At 42.7% G+C, this 22,670-nt stretch overlaps 1 protein-coding gene across 1 annotated transcript in view; it reads right to left on the reverse strand.

The window, feature by feature from the left end:
- Window positions 1–22,670, reverse strand: part of pappaa (pregnancy-associated plasma protein A, pappalysin 1a) — a 198,169-nt gene that overhangs the window by 161,518 nt on the left and 13,981 nt on the right. Inside the window, exons 3-6 of the mRNA XM_084047141.1 lie at window positions 7,138–7,283; window positions 5,164–5,457; window positions 4,070–4,262; window positions 2,716–2,837 (exon numbers count right to left, since the gene is read on the reverse strand). Of these exons, the coding sequence (XP_083903267.1) occupies window positions 2,716–2,837; window positions 4,070–4,262; window positions 5,164–5,457; window positions 7,138–7,283 (755 nt within the window). The remainder of the gene's footprint in view (window positions 1–2,715; window positions 2,838–4,069; window positions 4,263–5,163; window positions 5,458–7,137; window positions 7,284–22,670) is intronic.

Raw genomic sequence — 22,670 nt, forward strand, 5'->3', positions numbered from 1 at the left:
GACTTGCAAGGTTTCATGTCCGACTATAGCATCAGAACTGTGAACTCTTTGCCTCGCTGCTATAAGCCCTCTGGTGGGAGTTGTGGTACCATACCGCCGCGCTCCGCCGGGACGAGACCCTCCATCAACTTTGACTCCGTGTCATCCCAGCGGGCACGACGTCAAGAGCCATGAATCCGATGAGTCATTTGCATGTTTCGGAGTTGAGTCAGCGACCAAAATATTTCGCTGTGAGTGTCGGGGGATAAAACTCGTATCTCCAAATTTCTACTTTCTATATTTTTTCCCCCCCGTAAATTAACCCATTTAGACGGGGAACGCATTCTGTGTCATTTTTAGATTTCTTTGGCTATTCATAAATAGCAGATATACAGTACAGGCTCATAGCGTGACACCGAGTGACACACTATGAGCTTGTAGATCTGCAATTTGTTTTAATATATCTTTCAATATATATTTTTTAAAGCAAACATTTTTAACTCAAACCGTTGTTGCTATAATCAGTGGTTCTCAAACTTTTCTCATGTCAAGGACCCCCAAAATTATATGTATTTGGCCGCGGACCCCCATCTCAAAATATGTTGTTCCAGGGACCCCACAGAAGCAAAGATTTGAGTTGAAAATGTTCGCTTTCAAATATATATATTCAATGATTTGCACAAAATGTTCATGATTTTTCAAAAATAGCAGATCTTCAAGCTCATGAGCTTGCAGATCTGCTATTTTTGAAAAGCCAAAGTATAAAATAATGGTTAAAGTGGTTACACAGATTCGTTCCCGCCGGTTTTAATGGGTTAATGGCCTACTTCGTCATACTAGAGTGTTACAAAAACAGTAGCATAATAGGCGATCTGCAACCTCACAACGTGCTGCGTTTCGCCACACTGTGAGCTTGTAGATCTGCCATTCCCGCTATTTCTGTTTTTATTTTAAATGAACTTGAAAGTGGTTACGTGCGCCTGTGGGTTTTACAAAAATATCAAACCAATGAAAAGCATTAACAAGACCTTGAGACTAAATAATAACTACATTGAAGCCATTACAACATGAGGTTCTCTCTCTCCCCCCACCTCCCCCCCACGCCCGTTTCCTGAAAATAAACCGTTTTGGACATACAAGGTTTCCACCCGAACAGCGACGGTTTGCACGTTGCTGCTCTTGGTGAAACCCAAGAAAAAGGGAAGCCCCCAAAGGCATTGGGATCATCATGGATGTGGGAAAGATGCTATCAGCCAGACCAAAGATTGATGCTTTGACAAGCAAAGACATTTATGGAGGCGCGTAAAAATCATGTGTAAAACAAATACTGTATAACATGGGCCTGAACCTGAGCCAGGTAGAGCTGAGAGTTAAGAGTGCCGTTAGGTCACATTTTTTAAGGTTAAAACAAAAAAGAGTTTTTTTTTGTTGTTAAAAGCTCTATATTTCAATAGCGTTTGTTCAGTAACAGGGGTCTCCCCGTCTCTCCGGCTCGTTAGTAAACAGAAAATACATTTTCTGTCGGGACACCAATTCCATCCGGTCGGGGAAAAAATAACCCATTTATCAGCTTCAACTTCAGTGTTTCAGTTCCAATTCTGTCTGCTCGCTGTTTTGTTTCATCACTTCTGACCTGAAAATGTTTTTTTTTGTTCTCTAAAGCAGTGGTTCTCAAATTGAGGGGGGGGGGGGTCCAGGGGGTCCCCAGCTAAAGTAGTTAATGTAGCAGGATTTATTTGGAGAATGATCTGCTCTAAAGACCAGGAGAGATGGGGAACCGCATCAGCCTGAACAAACACTCCATAGCAATGATTACTATGGGAATATAGAATATAATACTTATCACTTACACCACCTTTAAATGCTATCAAAGTGGACTATTTTGGTCTATGAAACACATCTGTGGATTTTTTTCCCCCCACTAAAAGTTGTTTGGTTCATCAAAAGTTGTTCGTCAGCTGACGCAACAGGCTGGCATATTAGCATATTAGCATGAATTTAGAACAAACTAAAAGGTTGAACAAACATGGGAAGATTCCCATTCTACTGCTCTGCCACCACAATGTGGAATATGCCCTGACACCATCCAGTAAAAGATGTGAATCACTGATTTCTTTCAGAACTAGCCTGAATCTATCAGGAGACCACAAGTGGAGGTAAATGTAAATTCCCATCGAAAGGATGCCATTTTTCCTTTCTCTCCTTGTACATACATACTGTAATGGTGTTTTGTATTTGTTGATGACATGTATTATTGTGTTAATTTGTAATGCTATGTTGATGAATTGAATACATACTGTAGGACCACAATGGAAACAAGTCCCCAGGACTTTTTTCTTTTTTTCTTCAACACATTCAATCCGGGAACGCATGTTATTCTATATTTCTTTGGGCTATTCAAAAATAGCAGATATACAAGCTCATAGCGCGGCACCGAGTGCCGCGCTATGAGCTTGTAGATCTGCGATTTTTGAAAAATCGAGAACATTTGTGCTTGGAATATATATATTTTTAAAGCAAACATTTGTACAATATTTTGTTCCAGGGACCCAGATTGAATGGGTTAATAATGTCTGACTGTACCACGTGTTGTTTACATTTCTGACTAAAAAAGTATTCAATCAATCAATCCAAAAATATAATAATCAGCCACTGACCTGAGAGAGCATAGAAATGGAACCCATTTGTACGCTCTCAGAGTTACGGGGGAGCGGCCGGGGGTCTTTGAACTCTTACCTTCGGCTTCTCGGGGGGACCAGTGTCCTGAGGGGGCGCAGGGCCGGGGGGACGAGGAGTTGGAGGCGTACTGCAGCAAGACCCTCCCCTCTGTGCATTTATCACACACTGATCCCACTTCTCTAGGAAACCAACAGACAGGCACAGCAACCAACTTAGATACAGTCCTAATGCATACAGAATCCTCTCTGACGGGGGGAAACCGCATAATTATGTCAAAAACTGGTACTTTGCAGGATTCTCATTCCAAAGTAGCCGATATAATAATAATACAATTATTTATATACATACTGTATATATATATATATATATATATATATATATATATATATATATATATATATATATATATATACATTATGTACACATACATGCATACGTATACATCAGGGAACGCATACTGTGTCATTTTATATTTTTGTTGCAATAACCATTATTTTATACTTTGGGATATTCAAAAATAGCAGATACACAAGCTCATAGCGAGGCACCGAATCCCGCAATACGAGCTTGTAGATCTGCTATTTCTTTAGAAAAAACATTTTTAACTCAAATCTTTGCTTCTGGGGATTCTACAAATGTCTTCTAAATCACATTTAGACATTATAATTATTTATTGTTTTACTTATGTTGCTATATATAATGTGGTTCTCAAACTTTTTCTTGGCTAGGAAAATGATATGAACTTGGCCGTGGATCCCCATCTCATAATTCTTTGTTCCAGGGACCCCCAGAAGCAAAGATTTGAGTTAAAAGTGTATATATATTCAAATATTTGCACACATTTTCACAATTTGTTTTTTCAAAGCAGATCTACGTGCTGCGCTATGAGCTTGTATATCTGCTATTTTTGAATAGCCAAATAAATCTAAAAATGACACATGCGTTCCCGGATTGAATGGGTTAACCAATTAAGACCAGGAACGCATCTGTGTCATTTTTTGATTTGGGCTAAAAAGCATTATTTTACACTTTGGCTATTCAAAAATAGCAGATATACAAGCTCATAGCGCGGCAACGAGTGCTGCGCTACGAGCTTGTAGATCTGCTATTTTTGAAAAACCGTGAAAATGTGTGCAAATCTTTGAATGTATATATTCTTTTAAAGTTAATATTTTTAACTCAAATCTTTGCTTCTGAGGGTCCCTTGAACCAAATATTTTGAGATGGGGGTCGGCGGCCAAATACATATCATTTTGGGAGTCCTTGACATGAAAAAGTTTGAAAACCACTGATATAGAAACATACGATTTTTCAGAATACTGTTAGGATTTAGAAGACATTTTGTAGAATCGGTCTCAGGTCTTACTGCTTACTTAAGTAACACAGTCTCCATATGTGTGGCTCATTTCACCTGTCAAAGAAGTGTCCGGAGATGGGCGGGAACCACTCCAGGGTGATGGCGTTGTGGTGCTGCTCCACCACTTGGGGCGCCATGGGCACCGGAGGTGGCTTGGAGGTGGGTTGCCAGGTCTGGTAGATGAGGTCCAGGTAGCAGTGCATCCTCGCCACCTGGTTCAGCGTGAACGAGTCTGTGCAGGAGTCATCTGCAACCGCACAAAACAACAAAGTCAACTCACATTTTAGTGTGGTGTTTGGATTAGTGGTGAGAGGGAAGATGGGGTGTTGTGGGGGGAAAACGCAGATGGAGAGACATTTCGTTAAAAGGGATAGTTCACCCCCAAAATGACTTTTTTTCTATTGATTAGTCACCCCAAGGAGACTTGAATTCATGGATATATTTGTGTAGTTTTTGTCACATTCCATTTGTCACAGTAGGAGACACAAAGAGTCTCCTATAACCTTTGTTTCTCCAACCGGAACCGCTGCCTTCCGGTCCGCTGGTGAATCAAATTATTGGCTTAGGACAAAAACAAAAAAAATATCCATGAATTCAAGCCTCCATGGGGTGACTAATCGATAAAAATAAAAATCACACCCTGTGTGAAGTGAGTGGTGCCTTTGATGAGCCCCGTATTGACCCCCGTATTGATGTTGTCATCGATGTTTGTTTATTGGACAGACATACATACATACGGACACACGGACAAAGCCAGATATAGGTAGCCTGGGACCAGACGAATCTGCCAGTGCAAAAAAAAATTGCACTCTGCGATTTGGGTCTGGCACCGCTCCATAGAGAATCCATTTCCTGTTCCAGGAGACGTGGGGAACCAATCAGGGCTCAGTATTCGAATATGGGAGACTGGTAGTTGAGATTGGTAGTTGGTTGTAGGTCTAACCAATTGCGTCGAGGGCTATTGTTTTGATCCCGCCCCTTGGGAAGAAAAACGTCCTCGTGGAAGCACCAGACTCATATCCACGCAGTGATATAGTCTAGCTACGCCAGGCTAAGATATAGGAGTGGTTGGCACCAATCAAAAATAAATTGTGAACTATCCCTTTAAGATGTACGTACAGTAACAACATGGCGGGGTCAAAACTCACCGGCGTAGCTCATGTAGTTGTTGAAAGGGGTGTGCGTGAAATGTCGGCAGCCGCAGGTCTCGTTGCCCGGCTCGGGGTCGTGGCAGCCTTTGTACTTGGGCGTGGGGTTGGTGTCGGCGCACAGGTCCCCCGTCTCCATGGAGGGCTCGGTCTCCAGGCACGCGTCGTTGCACGACTCGATCTCCGATATCCCCCGGAACACGTGGTACAGTCCGAGGCTGTGGCCGATCTCGTGCACCATGGTGTCGGTGTGGCCGAACGTGCCGTAGAACGAGGGGTTTAGAACGATGCCGCCTAGAAGGAAACAAACAAACAAACAGGGGAAAGGAGTATTTCGTGGCTGTCTCCATATCTCCATATTGTCGCTGTCGGGCAGAAACCTCTTATCTCCATATTCTAAGTCAGTGGTTCTCAAACTTTTTCAGGTCAAGTACCCCTAAATGAATGTGTATCTGGCCGCGGACCCCCATCTGAAAAGATTTTCAGATATGGTGTTAAAAAAGTAAAAAATATTCAAACATTTTCAAAGAATATCAAGATTTTTTGAAAATAGCTGATGTATGTAGGGGCCCTGGGGGTCCCCGGACCCCACTTTGAGAACCCCTGCATTAGACCACGGACCACCATAACTCTGAGAGTGTACAAATGGAACCAAATGGACCCTTACGGGTCCATTTGGTTCCATTTGTACACTCTCATAATGTTCCATTTGGTTCCTAACTATTCAACATTTATCTGGGTAACCCCTGGAACCCGCTCAAGGACCCCTGGGGGTCCCCGGACCCCACTTTGAGAACCATGGTTCTAAATGAAGCATAGCGTTAGTTCATGCAGGGTACGGAAGTCTTGCACGCCAAAGCTGTAATCAGCTGTCAGTCAGCTGATGTTGAACATCAGCTTTCTATTCCCCATTCACGGCGCTGCTGGTCATTACATCACACATTCATACTCCAATCACAACTCACGCATTAGCGAGGGGTTCCTTTAAATACGGCTTCGTATTCATTAGGTCTTTCTTGGTTGCTGACCAATGCATTCTGCTAGCTCCTCCTCCTAGGCTCAGCATAGGCTCAAATACTTGTGATTATCACGTATATCTGCTTTGTTTAGAGTCTGGCAGGCTCAAATACTTATCATGTTAATCTGCTAATTCAAAATAATATGTCAATGTATTGCTTATTGTTGACCTTGTATCCCTATGGGGGATTTGCTTAGCATTCCCTGAATATATGCTTCGACAAAATTCAGGGAATATCTCCAAGAGCGGCGCTTTAACGCCAAGCTTAACTGTATTCCATTTGTCGCAATAAATGGTTATATCTACTTTGACGTGAGTGTTTCTGATTGAACTTGATTTGAACTTGAAAGTGATTTGTGTTTTGGCATTAATCGTAAATTAATGCCCGACGTCATCATACTACAGGGTCACAAAAGTATCAAAAATAGCACATCCACAAGCTTGAAACGCGCCACGAAGCAACGCGTTTTGAGCTCGTCGAGCTGCTACTTTTGAATTTGAATCCTGAAAAGTAACAGTTTTGAACATATGAGGTTTCCACTCGACAGAGAGGACACACGCACAACGTGTACTCTGTAAATGCAATTCAGAAGCTTTGCACGGCATATAATACAAACGTCTCTTCCTAGTGTGTAAAAAGGAAGTGTGAAGTTTACGTAGGAGTATAGCCACAGACAATGCATTATTCATTCATGTACTCCCGCTTCATTATCACCTCCCTCCTCCTCCTCCTCCTCCTCCTCCTCCTCCCTGTCAGAGCAGAGAGATGGTAGAGACACAAACTGCTCGGGGCTTGAACTGTAATTACTCAAAATCAACAAACCTGTGCTGCCAACAAAGTGGTGTGTGTGCATGCATGAATGTACACGTGAGCGTGTGTGTGTGTGTGTGTGTGTGTGTGTGTGTGTGTGTGTGTGTGTGTGTGTGTGTGTGTGTGTGTGTGCGTGCACTCGTACCCAAATGTGTTAGAGCTTCCTTGTCCCAGGGCCAAGTTGCGACTCCGGCCAGATCTTCATCGGATGAGTTGGCAAAGAAGACGTTCAGGTGAGTGGAACCGTCCAGATTCAGGATCTCTTTCAACTCCTTCACGTCCAAATAGGCCCTGGAGAATGGAGAGAGAGTTTTTTTTGTTTTAGGGGGCAATTCATTTCTAGTTAACTGCACCGTTACTGCACTGGTTCTCAAACGTTTCCATGTCAAGGACCACCCAAAATGATGTGTATTTTGACCGCGGACCCCCCCCCCCCCCCCCCATCTGAAAATGTTTTCTGACCCCGGAAGAGAAGCTTTATGTTCAAGCTTGCAGAGCTTGTATATCTGTTATTTTTTTGAATAGCCAAAGTATAAAATAATGGTTAAAGTGGTTAAAATGATTGTGGCTCTATATATCAACTACTTTTTTTTGTTTTGAGTTTGGGTTGCTGGGTTCCTTGAGGGGGTTCCAAATGGACCCTTACATGTCTTTACACTTTCAGAGTTATGGGGGGGGGTCCTTGAAATTAACCCAAAGGTGTAGTGAAATGAAAAATATGTTTTTTTTTACCTACCAATAGATGACAAAAAAAAAAAAAAAACATTTTTGTGTATTTTTACCATGATTTTTACATCTAAAGTCCCTAAAAAGCCAATCTTAATTACTTCCTGTAAACGAAAACGTGCTGCGTGATGACATAACGCAGCCTTCATGAAAATAAATGAATCTTGATTACATGCACCTGTTTGATTCCCATAGCTGCACGTTCTTCAAACACAGCTGATTTTAATTACAGAGATACTCCGTTTTGAATCTCATTGAAGATGAGTGTATTACTCATTTTAAACTTCATCTGCACACTAAAATATGTATCTGAAAACATTATAGGTTAGAAATAAGCCAGGTAGTAGCAAACGTGCTTCACTGGCCGTCTCTCTCTCACTTGTAAACAAACACTACTAGCCGCGTTGCGCGCGGCTGAAGTGATTGAGATCCAACGTCCCATAGCCTGAAGGGATGGGACCTTCTGATTGGTTTAGAGTTGTTGAGCCGACGTTTCAGGCTGAACCTTCAAAATAAAATGAACGAAAATGTCACTTCAGTGCGTCTTTAAAAATGTTTTCTAAATCCTAACAGTTTTTTGAAAAAAAAAAAAAAAATGTTCATGATTTTTCAAAAATAGCAGATCTACAAGCTCATAGCGCGGCACTCGGTGCCGCGCTATGAGCTTGTAGATCTGCTATTTTTTAATAGCCAAAGAAGTCTAAAGTGACACAGATGTGTTTTAAAAGGTCTGAGAACCACTGCTCCTAAGTTCCTTGTGCCTAAGAGCATCCATAGATCTGAGCCTATAAAAAGGATGTCAATAGAGTGATGAGTTGTTGTCACTCACAAGTCGACGCGTTGCGATGCAACAGAAAACACATAAACACACAAACACACAACAGTGACTGACTGGGGAACAAGACTGGTAAACACTGAGTGGTGATTACACACGAGATACAGCTGGGGCAGACAGGAGCATAGAACTAGAACATACTAGATCAGGGAACATGATACACATCGTTGCTGTCGGGCAGAAACCTGTTTTTTCATAAATTGACGCTACTTGATCATGCTACATGCGTCACGCAGAAGTAGCAGATCTGTAAGTACGAAACGTGGTGCGAAGCGACGCATTTTGAGCTTGGAGATCTGCTACTTTTGCCGTTTTTGAATTTGAATCCTGAAAAGTAACTGCTTTGGACTGTATGAGGATTCACATCACAGTGACAATATAGAAATACAAAACCTAGACAAGACAATGAATGAGGCACTAAAGTCTCAATCGTGACATAATGTCACAACTTTAATAAGGGAAATATTCACACCACCAAAATGTGTCTTAACACATGGTGATATATTGAATAATACAATAGTTTAAAAAGTGACTTACAGTGTGAAAACAGAATATTAAACCATTCACTGAAATCATTTTAAAATGTTAGCAATTTACACATACAACATTAACACTTTTGTTCCTATTGCCATATTGCAGATTAGTGACTAAAAACTAGCATGAGCATTTCAATTGAATATGTCAGCACTAACCTTAACCCCAACTAAAGAATCAGAGATAATTGTATTACGTGCTATTTTCAACGTAAAATACAAACTAAAACATGCTGTTGCCATCTTTTTTACAGTGTGGCTCTGTAAGAAAGTCTGTGTGTGCGTGCGTGTGTGTGTGTGTGAGTGCGTGCACGTGCGTGCGTGCGTGTGTGCCTGTCTGTCTGATTGTCCGGAGCTAATCTCGCTAAACTGCTGCACCGGTCAGTGCCAAAGTTCTTGTGCACAACAGTAGGCCAACAGTACATCCAACACATGTTATTCCACATATGTTTCATATTTTTTGGAAATATTTCACTTTTAATTTCATAATGGGAGTCAATGGGGCCTGAAACCGTGCCCAAATGTTTTCATAATGTTCCGATTATAAACTGATAGACTTACATAAGAATTATCCAACTTTTGTTTTGTCTTTGTCTTATCATCATCATCATCATTATTATTTTGTACAATATTTGAATACTGTGGCGTGTCTGTACCCAGGGCCAAGGAAGACAGACAGATTACAATCAAACTGTATATCACCATAACATATCATTCCAGGCAGCAAAACTGTCATTAATTTTCCGAACACATAAATGCGTATCTCCAAAGATCGTGGCTGGTGGTCCCCCGCCTGATAGTATCAACACGCTTAGTCAACTTTTGGGAGGCGAGGATAATCTGTTGCAAATGTTGTCAGTGTCGGTTCATTATTTTCCAAAGCCTTTGCAAAATCAGCAATGCCCCCCATGCAATAGATACACTAATAGGAACTTATCTAAGACAAAAACACCAAATTGTCCCATAGCATCACAAATTAGATTCCCTTCGGATGTTTTGACCCACTTTGGGTGACCCGTTTGCCCAACGCCGCGTTTATGTGTGCTGGGATCAACGCGATTTAGTGAAGCAACACCGGCGCTAGATGAACCTGCCGTTACAGCATTATTGAGCTGTAAAACATAAACCACTTGATCCTTCCAACAGTATCTCTGACATGGAGGAGAAGAAGGTCCAGTTGTTGGTGTACAGGCAGCAGATTGGGAAGCCAGACGTTTGGCGTTTAGTCCAAAGGGTTGGTGTTGTGTTATCGAGCACGAGAACCCCACTATGCATGTTATGTGATCACTGCAAAAGAACTCAAACCCCTCTAGGGTGAACCGTACTCAGACCAACAGGTTCAACTTAACTTTTAACTTTATTTTCTCTCAATTACACACAATTACACTCTCAGATATCAGGGGATTGAACATGTTGAATGCCCTAGACGAGGAGGAGATCTTGATAGATTGCTGCTACAGCGGGAATCTTTTTGGATGTACACCCTAAACACTATGTCTCCTAAAGGAATCAATGAGGACTTTCCAATCAGCCAATTATAACTTGTGTTGCCTAAGTTTAATTTACCTGATTATTTAAAATATGTTTTCTATAGATTTTATTAATTAAAGTGTCCATTTGTGTTTTTTCCACTGTTGCTCTGTGGATATGTAAATAGTAAAATCTATTAGATGTTTTTCTCTATCTGATTACCCTGTGATGTTGTCCCACCCACTGATTGATAACGTGACCTGTGGGTGTCTATTTAAGTGGGTGAGATACACACTTCTCGAGTTTGACCCGATGAAGAGCCTTGGCTCGAAACGTTGTCAATAAATTTACATTGGAGCAGATGAGTGTGCGGGTTTATTCTTTCTCTTCATATTACTTCCAACCCAGCACCTCAATGAAGTGACGTGCGTATTCTATTCGTTTTCATATCAATTACACACCCCATGAAGACGTCATAGTTTTTGTCGCATTCCTACAATTTGATGACCGGCGGAAAGATGCTTATGTCTCCGGTAGGAGACTCAATTACCTGCATTTGAGTCTCTGCCGGTCAACGAATTATTGGCAGGAATGCGACAAAAACAAAAAGATCTCCATGGATTCATGGGGTGTGTAATTGATAGAAAATAAGATTTTTTGGGGATGAACTAAACCTTTAACCTGCACATTGTGGACACACATCTCTCCACGTTCACTTCGTATTTTAGCGCTCTATAGCAGTGGTTCTCAAAGGTTTCGTGGACCCCGAAATTGATATGCATTTGGCTGCGGAATCCCCCCCCCCCCATCTGAAAATGGGGGGCCCCAGAATTCTCTGTTCGTTCCACTTCTTGGTACCCTTGAAGAGGAGTTAGGTTTGTTTAATGCGAGTATATGTCCTTCAAGAGCCGTCACATATGACGTTATGTACAGTATTGCTGACGGCCAAAGGGAGCACAGTGTCGGGTCGGGTATGAATCAGCACTTCTCTACAACCGCGGCATGCGACACAATTACATGCAAATCAATGCAAAAGACAATGACATGGCATCATCGCTCTACGAATGAAGTGACAGGAAGGAGGGGGTGTCACGCACGATATGATGCAAATGGCAATGTTAATGTCTTTTATTACTTATCCTCTTCTGTGTTGTGCTTTGATGATGAGAGCAGCTGTGTTTTTTTTTTTCATTTCCCTTCTGGGATCAATTATTTCTATTCTATTCCATTTCTATTCCAGTGGTTCTCAAAGTGAGGTCCGGCGACCCACAGGAGGGGGTTTTCCAGGGAGTCCCCATGCAGCTAAATGATTGGTAACTCTGAGAGTGTACCAAATGAAACCAAATGGACCCTGATAGGGGTCGATGTGGTTCCATTTTGTTCACTCTCAGAGTTGATGGGGGTCCGTGGCCTAATGCATAGTACACTGGGGGTCCTTGAAATTAAAAGGTTTGAGAATCACTGTTCTATTCTATATAAACAAAGACTCATCATTCCCCATGCCTTGTTGATCATTATTTTCCCCTATCTTGATCTTGTCAGTCATCCGTTGAACTATGATATGGCACTCATCTATGATGTGAGTACTAACTGATTGATTGAATACTTTATTTACGTTTTTTTAAAGGTATACAGGCGGTAAAACAGCCATTGTGGTCCATTAAACATTCAACACTCAAACATGTGTACCATCTCAGAGAGACAAATTGATTGATTGAATGCTATATTAACAGTTTGCAAAAAGTACAGTAGTGGGCACAATATTTGACCATGGACTGCACGGGTTATATTATATTATACTGTAGTATTGTCGGATGGAAACCTCATATGTTCAAAACTGTTACTTTTCAGGATTCAAATAAATAATGGCAAAAGTAGCAGCTCAAAACACGTCGCTTCGTGCCGTGTTTCGACCTTACAGATCTGCTACTTTATTTATTTTTATCCCCGAAGTGACACTGGGCGCTACACTGCCCCCACCAGCCTAGGGAGCCCAGGGCCGAGCTCATGCCTCCTTCAATGCATGAGAGCCAACTGAGCTTCTTGTCACCTGCCAGGGGGGAGTTTCCCCAGTTGGACGTAACGTGTGGAAGGAACACGGCTGTCATGGGGGAGGCGGTATAGCGACCAGGATTACTACATGTTTTTGTGAGGGTATTAACTACCCTAGGAGACACGGGGAGAACATGCAAACTCCACACAGAGTAGGCCCTTTCGCCAACCCCACCTAGGGTATGTGCACTGATGACGCAGAGGAGAAAACATGCCCCCAGTGCCCACAGCGTCGCCGGCGGGAATCGAACCCTTCTAGCTGTGAGGCGACAGTGCTACCGACTGTGCCACCGTGCCCCCCCAGGTCTGCTACTTTCGATGCTTTTGTGTGACGCTGTAGTATGATCAAACCGGGCGTTAATTTATGAAAAAACACAAAAACTTAAAATATGGAGATAAGAATTTTCTGCCAAGACAGAAGCCAACAACATTTAATTAAGTACTAGTCCTCAAGTAAATGTACTTGATTACTACTGTCCACCACTGATTGGAACACAATGGCATGGGGGGGGGGGGGGTACTACACTAGCAGAGGACCAGGGGGTTAAGGAGAGAGAGAGAGAGAGAGAGAGAGAGAGAGAGAGAGAGAACAGATGATATAAGGTCCCTCTTCCTAATAATTTCAGGAATTTCATTATTTCCTCGGAAAATATTTGTCCAGCTTTTTTGGCCGGGCATGAGGGGAAAGAAGGGTCAGGGGGTTTTAATGCCGAGATGAGTAAGTGAGCGCCGGGGTGGATACAAGCCGCCGCTACTACTGTACGGGTCAGAGCCCGACTAATTTACCTTCAATTACGTCTAATGCACTTGGCTCCGTTACAACAACAGAACGTGCATCAGATGTTGAATGGGGAGGAGATGGATACACAAACGCACGCACCCACTCCATCCAAAAAAGAGCCAGAGATACTTGAACTCCCTCGCCCTGGGGTAATAATAAGGTCTCATTCCCTATATATGAGGTCCGTTTGGTTACATTTGCTTGTTGTATACTCCCTGAGTTACACAGACCTGTATGTAAGTGTCCATTTGGGTTCCTATCCATCATTTAGCTGGGGACCGCGTGGAAATCCCCATTAAGGACCCCCGCACCTGGAACGCATCTGTGTCATTTTTTGATTTGAGCTAAAAAGCATTATTTTACACTTTGGCTATTCAAAAATAGCAGATATACAAGCTCCTGCTATTTTTGAAAAATCGAGAAAATGTGTGCAAATTCATATATTTATATTCTTTTAAAGCGAACATTTTTAACTCAAATCTTTGCTTCTGGGGGTCCCTGGGACAACATATTTTGAGATGGGCGTCCGCGGCCAAATACATATCATCTTGGGGGTCCTTGACATGAAAAAGTTTGAGCACCACTGATATAGAAACATATGCGTTTTTCAGAAAACTGTTAGGATTTAGAAGACATTTGTAGAATCGGCTTCAGGTCTTAATGGTTAAGAAACAGTGCACAAGCACAGCACACCTGTACGCATGTGCGAGCGCGCGCACACACACACACACACACACACACACACACACACACACACACACAACACACACACACCGACTATGTCGGGTGCACACTCTCAGAGTTATGGATAACAGATTATGCTCTAATCACTTAAACCCTCATATACTTAGTAAAACAGACCTGATTTGCACTGTACTTGGCACGCTCTTTTTTTTCCCTATCCACACAACAAAATCTCTTAGAAAATAGCCGATGTACAAGCTCACGATGCGCCACAACTTTTTGTCAAATGTTCAGCCCCGGAATAAGGATTCTCCTTCTTAGATCCTCTTCGCTAGATGCATGAAGAGATGAACGCTGGAGCAACAAGTACAAGTAATAGTTGACTGACGTTTCGGTCTTTCGACCTTCCTGAGGAAGGTCGAAAGACCGAAACGTCAGTCAACTATTACTTGCACCTGATAAATAAAAGGCTTAAATTGTCCGTGTTGCTCCAGCGTTCATGTCTTCATGCATTCCATTGTCCCTACCCCTGTGACGCACCGGACTGGCCGTTTAAGGCTGAGGCGCAACAGTAGAATCCCTTTATCCTCTTCGCTAGACTCCTCTCCTTGCCAATAGCCCTTCATCCCTAAGTGGCCTGGTCGCCCCCCGCCCCACCTCTCTCCGATCCCATCCCATACAACCCACCCTCACCCCTCACACTCTCTCACACCCCTCAACTTTTTCCTTCCTCCCCCCCTCCCCCCTCTCTCTCTCTCTCTCTCTCTCTCTCTCCTCATCATGTATTTTTCATCATGGATGAGCCACTGGGGAAGGAGAAGATTTTCCATGCATTTAAACACACCACTTTTCAGGCATGTTGTCCTGGGAAGAAACTTTAAATGACTTATGAACAGAGAGAGAGGGTGTGCGCGTGCGTGCGTGTGTGCGTGCGTTTGTGTGTGTGTGTGTGGTTGAGTGAGTGAGAGAGAGACAGTGTGAGAGAGAGAGAGAGAGAGAGAGAGAGAGAGAGAGAGAGAGAGAGAGAGAGAGAGAGAGAGAGAGAGAGAGAGAGAGAGAGAAAGAGAGAGTGAAAGAAAGAGAGAAAGAGAGCGAGAGACAGTGAGAGATGAACAGAGATACACGAGAGAGAGCGATGGGATACATAGAGAGGAGAGACAGAGAGAGAGAGAGAGAGAGAAAGAGTGAGAGAGAGAGAGAGAGAGTGAGAAAGAGAGAGAGAGAGAGAGAGAGAGAGAGAGAGAGAGAGAAAGAGTGAGAGAGAGAGAGAGAGAGAGAGAGAGAGAAAGAGTGAGAGAGAGAGAGAGAGAGTGAGAAAGAGAGAGAGAGAGAGAGAGAGAGAGAGAGAGAGAGAGAGAGAGAGAGAGAGAGAGAGAGAGAGAGAGAGAGAGAGAGAGAGAGAGAGACTAGAGGTGATGATGGTAGAGTGTACAGTGAGATGATGTCAGTGCAGGTCAGTGTGTTGTGAGGTGATCCGGGGGGGATGTGTGGTGTTAATGCTGTTATATCTGTTACATGTTAAATGGGGGATGACCACTTCATCCACTTACACCCATATATATATGGTCTCTGTCAGGGTGGAAACCTCATATGTCCAAAATACTGTTACTTTTCAGGATTCAAATTCAAAAGCAGCAAAAATAGCAGATTATTATGCTTCTGTGTGACGCTGTAGCATGATCAAGTAGGAAGACGGACTGAAGCCGATTCTACAAATGTCTTCTAAATCCCAACAGTTTTCTGAAAAAAAACGTGTGTTTCTATATCAGTGGTTCTCAAACTTTTTCATGTCAAGGACCCCCAAAATGATATGTATTTGGCCGCCGACCCCCATCTCAAAATATTTTGTTCCAGGGACCCCCCAGGAAGCAAAGATTCGAGTTAAAAATGTTCGCTTTAAAACAATATATATTCAAAGATTTGCACACATTTTCACGATTTTTCAAAAATAGCAGATCTACAAGCTCGTAGCGCGGCACTCGGTGCCGCGCTACGAGCTTGTAGATCTGCTATTTTTGAATAGCCAAAGTGTAAAATAATGCTTTTTTTTTAGCTCAAATCAGAAAGTGACACAGATGCGTCCCAGGTCTTAATGGGTTTAATTTACACACAAAAAAAAACACAAAAAAAGTTAAAATATGGAGATTTCTGCCTGGCAACGGCAACGACAGAATTTGTGTTAGCCTATGAATGTTGCCTTGTATATACTGTACATACTGTACATCTGGGGGGGAGGGGGAGGGCAGTTTTTAAATTGCCGTCGTGGGGCCCCCTGGCTTCACCTGTCATCCAGTCAGTCAACACTCCGCCCCCCCCCCCCCCCCCCCTTAAAGCCATCATTCATCTCCTACCTTTATTAATATATACACTCACTAACTGTACCTTGCACCTCCCCCCTCCACCCCCCCCGCCCTGCTTGTGTCCCCTCTGAGGTTGACACTGTGTGTCAGTGCTTCATGGGAATCTGGATATCGTCCCCTCGCAGGAGGAAAAACCTTGTATGTCCATAAGACCTGTTCCTTTTTTATTATTGTGGCAAAAAATATTTTAAAGGAGTAGTTCACCCCCCAAAAAAATCCTTATTTTCTATCAATAACACACCATGCATGAAACCCTGAATTCATGGAGATTTGGGGGGGTTTTTTTCGTCGCATTCCTAATAAGCCAAAAATTTGATGACCGGTGGAGACTCAAAGGGCATCAAAAGGAGCAGATCCACAAGCTCGAAACGCGGCGCTTGTAGATCTGCTACTTTTGCCGTTTTTGAATTTAGAAATCCTGAGAAGTAACAGTTTTGGACATGTGAGGTTTCCGACGGCAACAAAATGCAAAACGTTTCGGAGCTTGTGTGGGATTTGCACCCGCTCTTTTACACCTGTCAGACAATAAACTTTGGGTGATTTCATGGTCTACTCAGGCTTTTGTGAGCCCCCCCTAGACAGTTTTTACGTTGCTTGATTCCGTATTTAGATATTTGATATTCATTTTATCAGACACGCCCCCTTCCTATACAAACCCATTATAACTTCAAACTCCATTTTTAACATGTTAGTTTCATCAAAAACACGTGAATGAGTTAAAATAGAAAATATGACCGTGCGGGCGGTATATGGCCGACTCCAGAGGATTGTTTTAAGCAGCAGAACTAACACAGGTGAAGCACAAACAGGTGGTTTTACAAGGGGTTGTGTCATGGCTCTAAAAAAAATTCAAAAAAACAATTCGGGGGTCCTTGACATGAAAAAGTATGAGAACCACTGGTATATAGGACAGTGGTGCTCAAACTTTTTCATGTCAAGGACCCCCAAAATGACATGTATTTGGCCGTGGACCCCCATCTCAAAATATTGTGTTCCAGGGACCTCCCAGAAGCAAAGATTTTAGTTACAAATTTTCGCTTAAAAATATATATATTAAAAGATTGGCTACATTTTGCTAAACGTTTCAAAAATAGCAGATCTACATGCTCAATGCGTGTCACGATTGCGACATGTTTTGAGCTTGTGGATTTGCTATTGTGCATGCTTTTGTCTGACACTGTAGTAGTATGAGCGTCAATTTACAAAAAAACATAAACCATTAAAATATGGAGATAAGAGGTTTCCACCCGACAGCGACGACATGCAACAATAATGAATACGCTTGTTTTCCATGCAGCAGTGAGGAAGCAGTGCTTGGAGATCTGCGTTATGATTTACCTAGCTTCAATCAGGATCAGCTGCATTTTGACATAGTTTGGTTGGGATGTTGATGATGACTGTGCAATATCGCTGTATGGGCTTTGAGCTTTGATATTCCTGGGGATGGGTCTTCCATCCTATACGTCTAGACTTGAGCGGCAGGTAGTGATCAGTCCACAAAGAAATCAGTGTAGCCAGATTTTGCGAGAGAAATAAGCAACCAGTTCTATAAAAACAAGCCCAAAAGAAGCGACTATATGGCCACATGAGCACTTTAAACTTTAAACCAATATACATCTACAAGCTCATGAGCTTGTAGATCTGCTATTTTCAAAAACATTTTGAAAAAGAAATCTTGTATGGGGGTCCCTTGCACAGACATATTTTCAGATGGGGGTCTGCGGACAAAAACATTCATTTGGGGTTCCTTGACGTGAAAATTTGTGTTTGAGAGCCACTGACTTAAAAACAACATTAGGAAGTTATCTCAAATACGCATCTACACTTTATAAACAAGCCCCCCCCCCCACACCCACCCACAAAAACAACCTACAACCTGCAACTGCCAATATTTACAAGCAACTGTACAGAAAAACAAGCCCAAAAGTTGCTTATAATAAGCAGACATGGCAACACTGAAAGAAATGCCCCCCCCCGCCCCCGGATAATATCGAACACCGGCCAAAAAAGAAAAAGTGTTGAAATTAAAGGACTGTGAAAACAATGCTAAATATCTCCCTCAGCTAAATGGGGAGGGAGAGAGGGAGGGGGGGGGGGGCTATTATCGGTGGAGACACTGTCTTGCTCCTGCAGAGAGCATGCATGCAGCTCTAGAACTCGCATCCCCTGCTAGCCAGATTCCTAAATACAACTACACGTTAAGTGGTAACAGGCGTGAAGGCTAGAAAAATAAATGCGAGACCTCACAGCCATTGTTTCGGCTTTGCATATGTGGCACATTGTTCATCCAGAATTCCACAATTATGGAGGAATGTGGAAATGTTTGTAGTGCGCGGCCCTCTCTCCGCGAAGTTCTCCCCAGACATACCATAATCAAAGCAAAATAAGCAACCACTTGGGGAGCTTATCTCCATTTTTTTTCTCTCTCAAGACTTTCGAAATTCTTTTTTTTTCTCCTCTTCCTTTCGCTCTCTCTCTCTCTCTCTCTCTCTCCCTCTCTCTCTTGCTTTCTTTCTCGTATCCTTCACAAGACCATCATTCATACGTCTGGAGGGAGTTTCTAATATTCGTTGCCGTCGGGGGGGAAACCTTGTATGTCCCAAACCCGCTATTATTGCAAAACATCCATTAACCAATTAAGCCCTATTTTTATTCTACTTCATCCGTTCGAAAAGAGCTGATCTGAGCTTGTAGATCTGGTATTTTCAAAAAAATATTGTTGACGCATTTCTTTGAAAACGTGAGACATTCTGCATAACGTGCACTTTTACTTTTGGTACTTTTAAGTATATATTTCGATGCAAATACTTTTGAGTACAGTCTTGAGTTTTACTTGTATAACAGAGCACTTCTACATTGTGGTATTGGTACTTTTACTTAGGTAATGATGACTGAGATGGGGAGGATGGGAGTGAAACATGAGCTGGGAGATGCATGCTTTTTGCTCCGGTATCACCTCACACAGTAACATATATTATCGCTGTTGTCGGGCAGAAACCTCTTATCTCCATATTCTAACTTTTTGTGTTTTTTTTTCGTAAATTAACACCCTTACTCGATCACACTACAACGTCACACAAAAGTCACACAAAAGTCACAAAAGTCACACAAAAGTAGCAGATCTACAAGCTCGAAACGCAGCGCGTTTCGAGCTTGTAGATCTGCTACTTTTGCCGCTTTTGTATTTGAATCCCGAAAAGCAGCAGTTTCCGCCAGACAGAGACAGATATTCAACAACAGTTTTAAACAATCAAAACATCGTCAAAGACACTTATAGCTTTACTATGATCAAAAACAGACAGATGTCCTTGATTTTGGCCGGCTACAGTACATCAGAAATACATAAGTAATCTCAGTCACACAATAGCCCGTACAAGGTCTTTCTAGTCCCCCCCCGTTTTTTTCCGCCATGACAGCATCCAAAAACTGCGACAAGCATTCGAATTTTGGTCAATTGTGTTTCTTTTTTTTTTCTTTTCCAGTTTTTTTCTCCCTGGCGTGTAACCACAAGGACCCCCTACAACGGCCACAAAATGTCTCAGTCTACTGTGTTGAGCTCCAAGTACCGCCAAGTAACAAACAATCATACTACTGAATGCCTTTCAAGGTTCCCTGACAAGAGAAACCTCTAATAAATTATAAAGTCCAGTTGCCAGCTTTTCAATCATGCCTGTTGCGGCGCAGCATGGGGAAAAAAAACACATTCCCCTCTCTGGAGATCTATACGCACATTTGTAGGAAATTAATCTCTGTCCCTTTTCTCATTGTCTCTTCTGCTTAATGTCACCCCATCAACAACAACAAAAAGAAACACATCACCAAAAACACCCTTCTGGAAGGATATATCGGCAACGCTTGGTAATCATACAACAACAAACATTGTTTGAACAATCTGTGACACGATTTCATATTTCGATTATGCTTTGAGAACAAGTAACGATTCCTCAGGCAGAAACCTCGTATCTCCTGATTTTAACTTTTCATGTTGTTTGTTTCTTTCTTTCGTCATTTAATGCCCCACTTCATCATACAAGAGACTATTTTTGCTATTTCTGAAGAATTTTGTTCCGTTTCCCGAAAAAGTAACTGTTTTGGACATACAAGGTTTCCACCCGACACAGCGACAATATATATATGCCTATATACTGTACCTACCTCTGTCCACAAATATGTCTGTTGAGGGTTTCCTGGACAGAGTTGCTTGTATTTCTGAAATTATTTCCATTGCTGCCATATAAAGCATGAGCCATGTTGGCCACTCATTTCTGACCTCTAATTGCCCCCCCCCCCCTCCTCCTTCCCCCCCTACGCTGTTTGGACCGTCGCCGGTTCCAAAACCCAACCAAAACCAACTCGCTTTCTCCAATCAATCTACGGAGCTTAATTAGGACCTCTGGGCATAGTAGGAAGAGGGTGAGAGGGGAGGGGAGGGAGGGAGGGGGGTGGGGGGGTGTTGGGTTAGACAAAAGATTTTCTGGGCTCCACTGTTCGCTACCAAGAATGCTGTCCAGTCGTATTTGTTTGGCCGCCTGCCTAAAAGGCTTTGTTCAGACTTCTGCAGGCAAATCAAAATCTTTTGTTTGTAAAATACGATCTTTATAGGACTGACTGTTCACGCTGTTATTTGCAAAGTGATCATCAGGTCGGATTTCGTCCCTGGTGTCGAGCAGAAACCTCGTATCTCCATAGTTAAACTTTTTTAGAAGAGAAAATAGCTGATACATACAGTACAAGCTCAACTGTCACATTGGAGACGCGGTGTGAGCTTGTAGATCAGTTATTGTAGTGTAGCCAAAGTATAAAATCGGGTTAAAGTGGTTCAAACCGATTGTGACGCCATATTAACTCATTGTGCTGGGGACAACCCCGAACCCCCCCTCAAGGACCCCCTAAAATAATGTTTTCATGCGATTGTTGCTGTTCAGACAAATGTGGGTTCGATTTGCGTTCCGCTCGCCCAGAGGCATGGGAACGAATTGCGGCATCTCATTGGCTGTCAATCGGGCCAATGATCAAAAGGTCCAAGAAATACGGCGGGCCAATGATCAAAAGGTCCCAGGAATACGGCGGGGCCATTGATAAAAAGGTCCCGGGAATATGCTAATGAGCAGTGACGTCAATCTCAGGATGTCTGAATGTTGGACTGCATGGCATCTCAGTCAAAAAATCAAACGCCACTAAAATTTGGGCTGCCAGTCTGAACATAGTCTATGTGTGTGGAGCACTGATTGAACCAGGCCATGGCTGAATTGGACTAAAACAACCCCAGAGGGAACACACACCGGCCAGGCCACACAGCCCGGGAGTTGAGTTACACTCAGGCTACAGCCCAAAGGGTCAGGACACAGGGTAGCTGGATATCGTCGAGTGTCGGGCAGAAACCTCCTATCTCCGTATTCTAACTTTTTGAGGGTTTTGTTTCGTAAATTAACGCCCTACTTGATCACACTACAGCGTCACACAAAAGCATCAAAAGTGGCAGATCCGCAAGCTCGAAACGCGGCGCGAAGCGACGCGTTTCGAGCTTGCCGATCTGCTACTTTTGATGCTTTTCAATTTGAATCCTTAAAAGTAACAGTTTTGGACATATGAGGTTTCCACCCGACTGAGACGATATCTAAAACTCTCTTCAGGGACACCGGCGTGGGAAGATATGTTGTTGTGAGACTCACTCCAGACATGTGAGGCTGTATTGTGGGGGTACGATTACAGTTTTGGAGGGTATCGACCAAAACAGGATTCGACAATATCAAACAAGCATCAGTTATAGAATTAAAGCCGCAATCCAAAAGACGTACGACTCAAAGATTCAAACTCAGGTCTTTACAGTGGGGCTAAGACGTTGGAATGCCTGCTTGGGCACGGGAGATATTGCACTTTGAGTTTCATGTGATTACCACTTGTGTAGAACCACTAGTGCTGCTCCTACACGAACACATCAGGGTCTAAATGTCTCATCTTAACCCATTATAAGACCTGGAACTGTGTCATTTTTAGATTTGAGCTAAAAAGCATTATTTTACACTTTGGGCTATTCAAAAATAGCAGATCTACAAGCTCATAGCGCGGCACCGAGTGCCGCGCTACGAGCTTGTAGATCTGCTATTTTTGAAAAATCTTGAAAATGTGTGCAAATCTTTGAATATATATATTTTTAAAGTGAACATTTTTAACTCAAATCTTTGCTTCTTGGGGTCCCTGGAACAACATGTTTTGATGGGGGTCCGCGGCCAAATA

This window comes from Gymnoscopelus microlampas (genome assembly GCF_963454915.1).
Source record: "Gymnoscopelus microlampas genome assembly, chromosome: 21".
Classification (NCBI taxonomy): domain Eukaryota; kingdom Metazoa; phylum Chordata; class Actinopteri; order Myctophiformes; family Myctophidae; genus Gymnoscopelus; species Gymnoscopelus microlampas.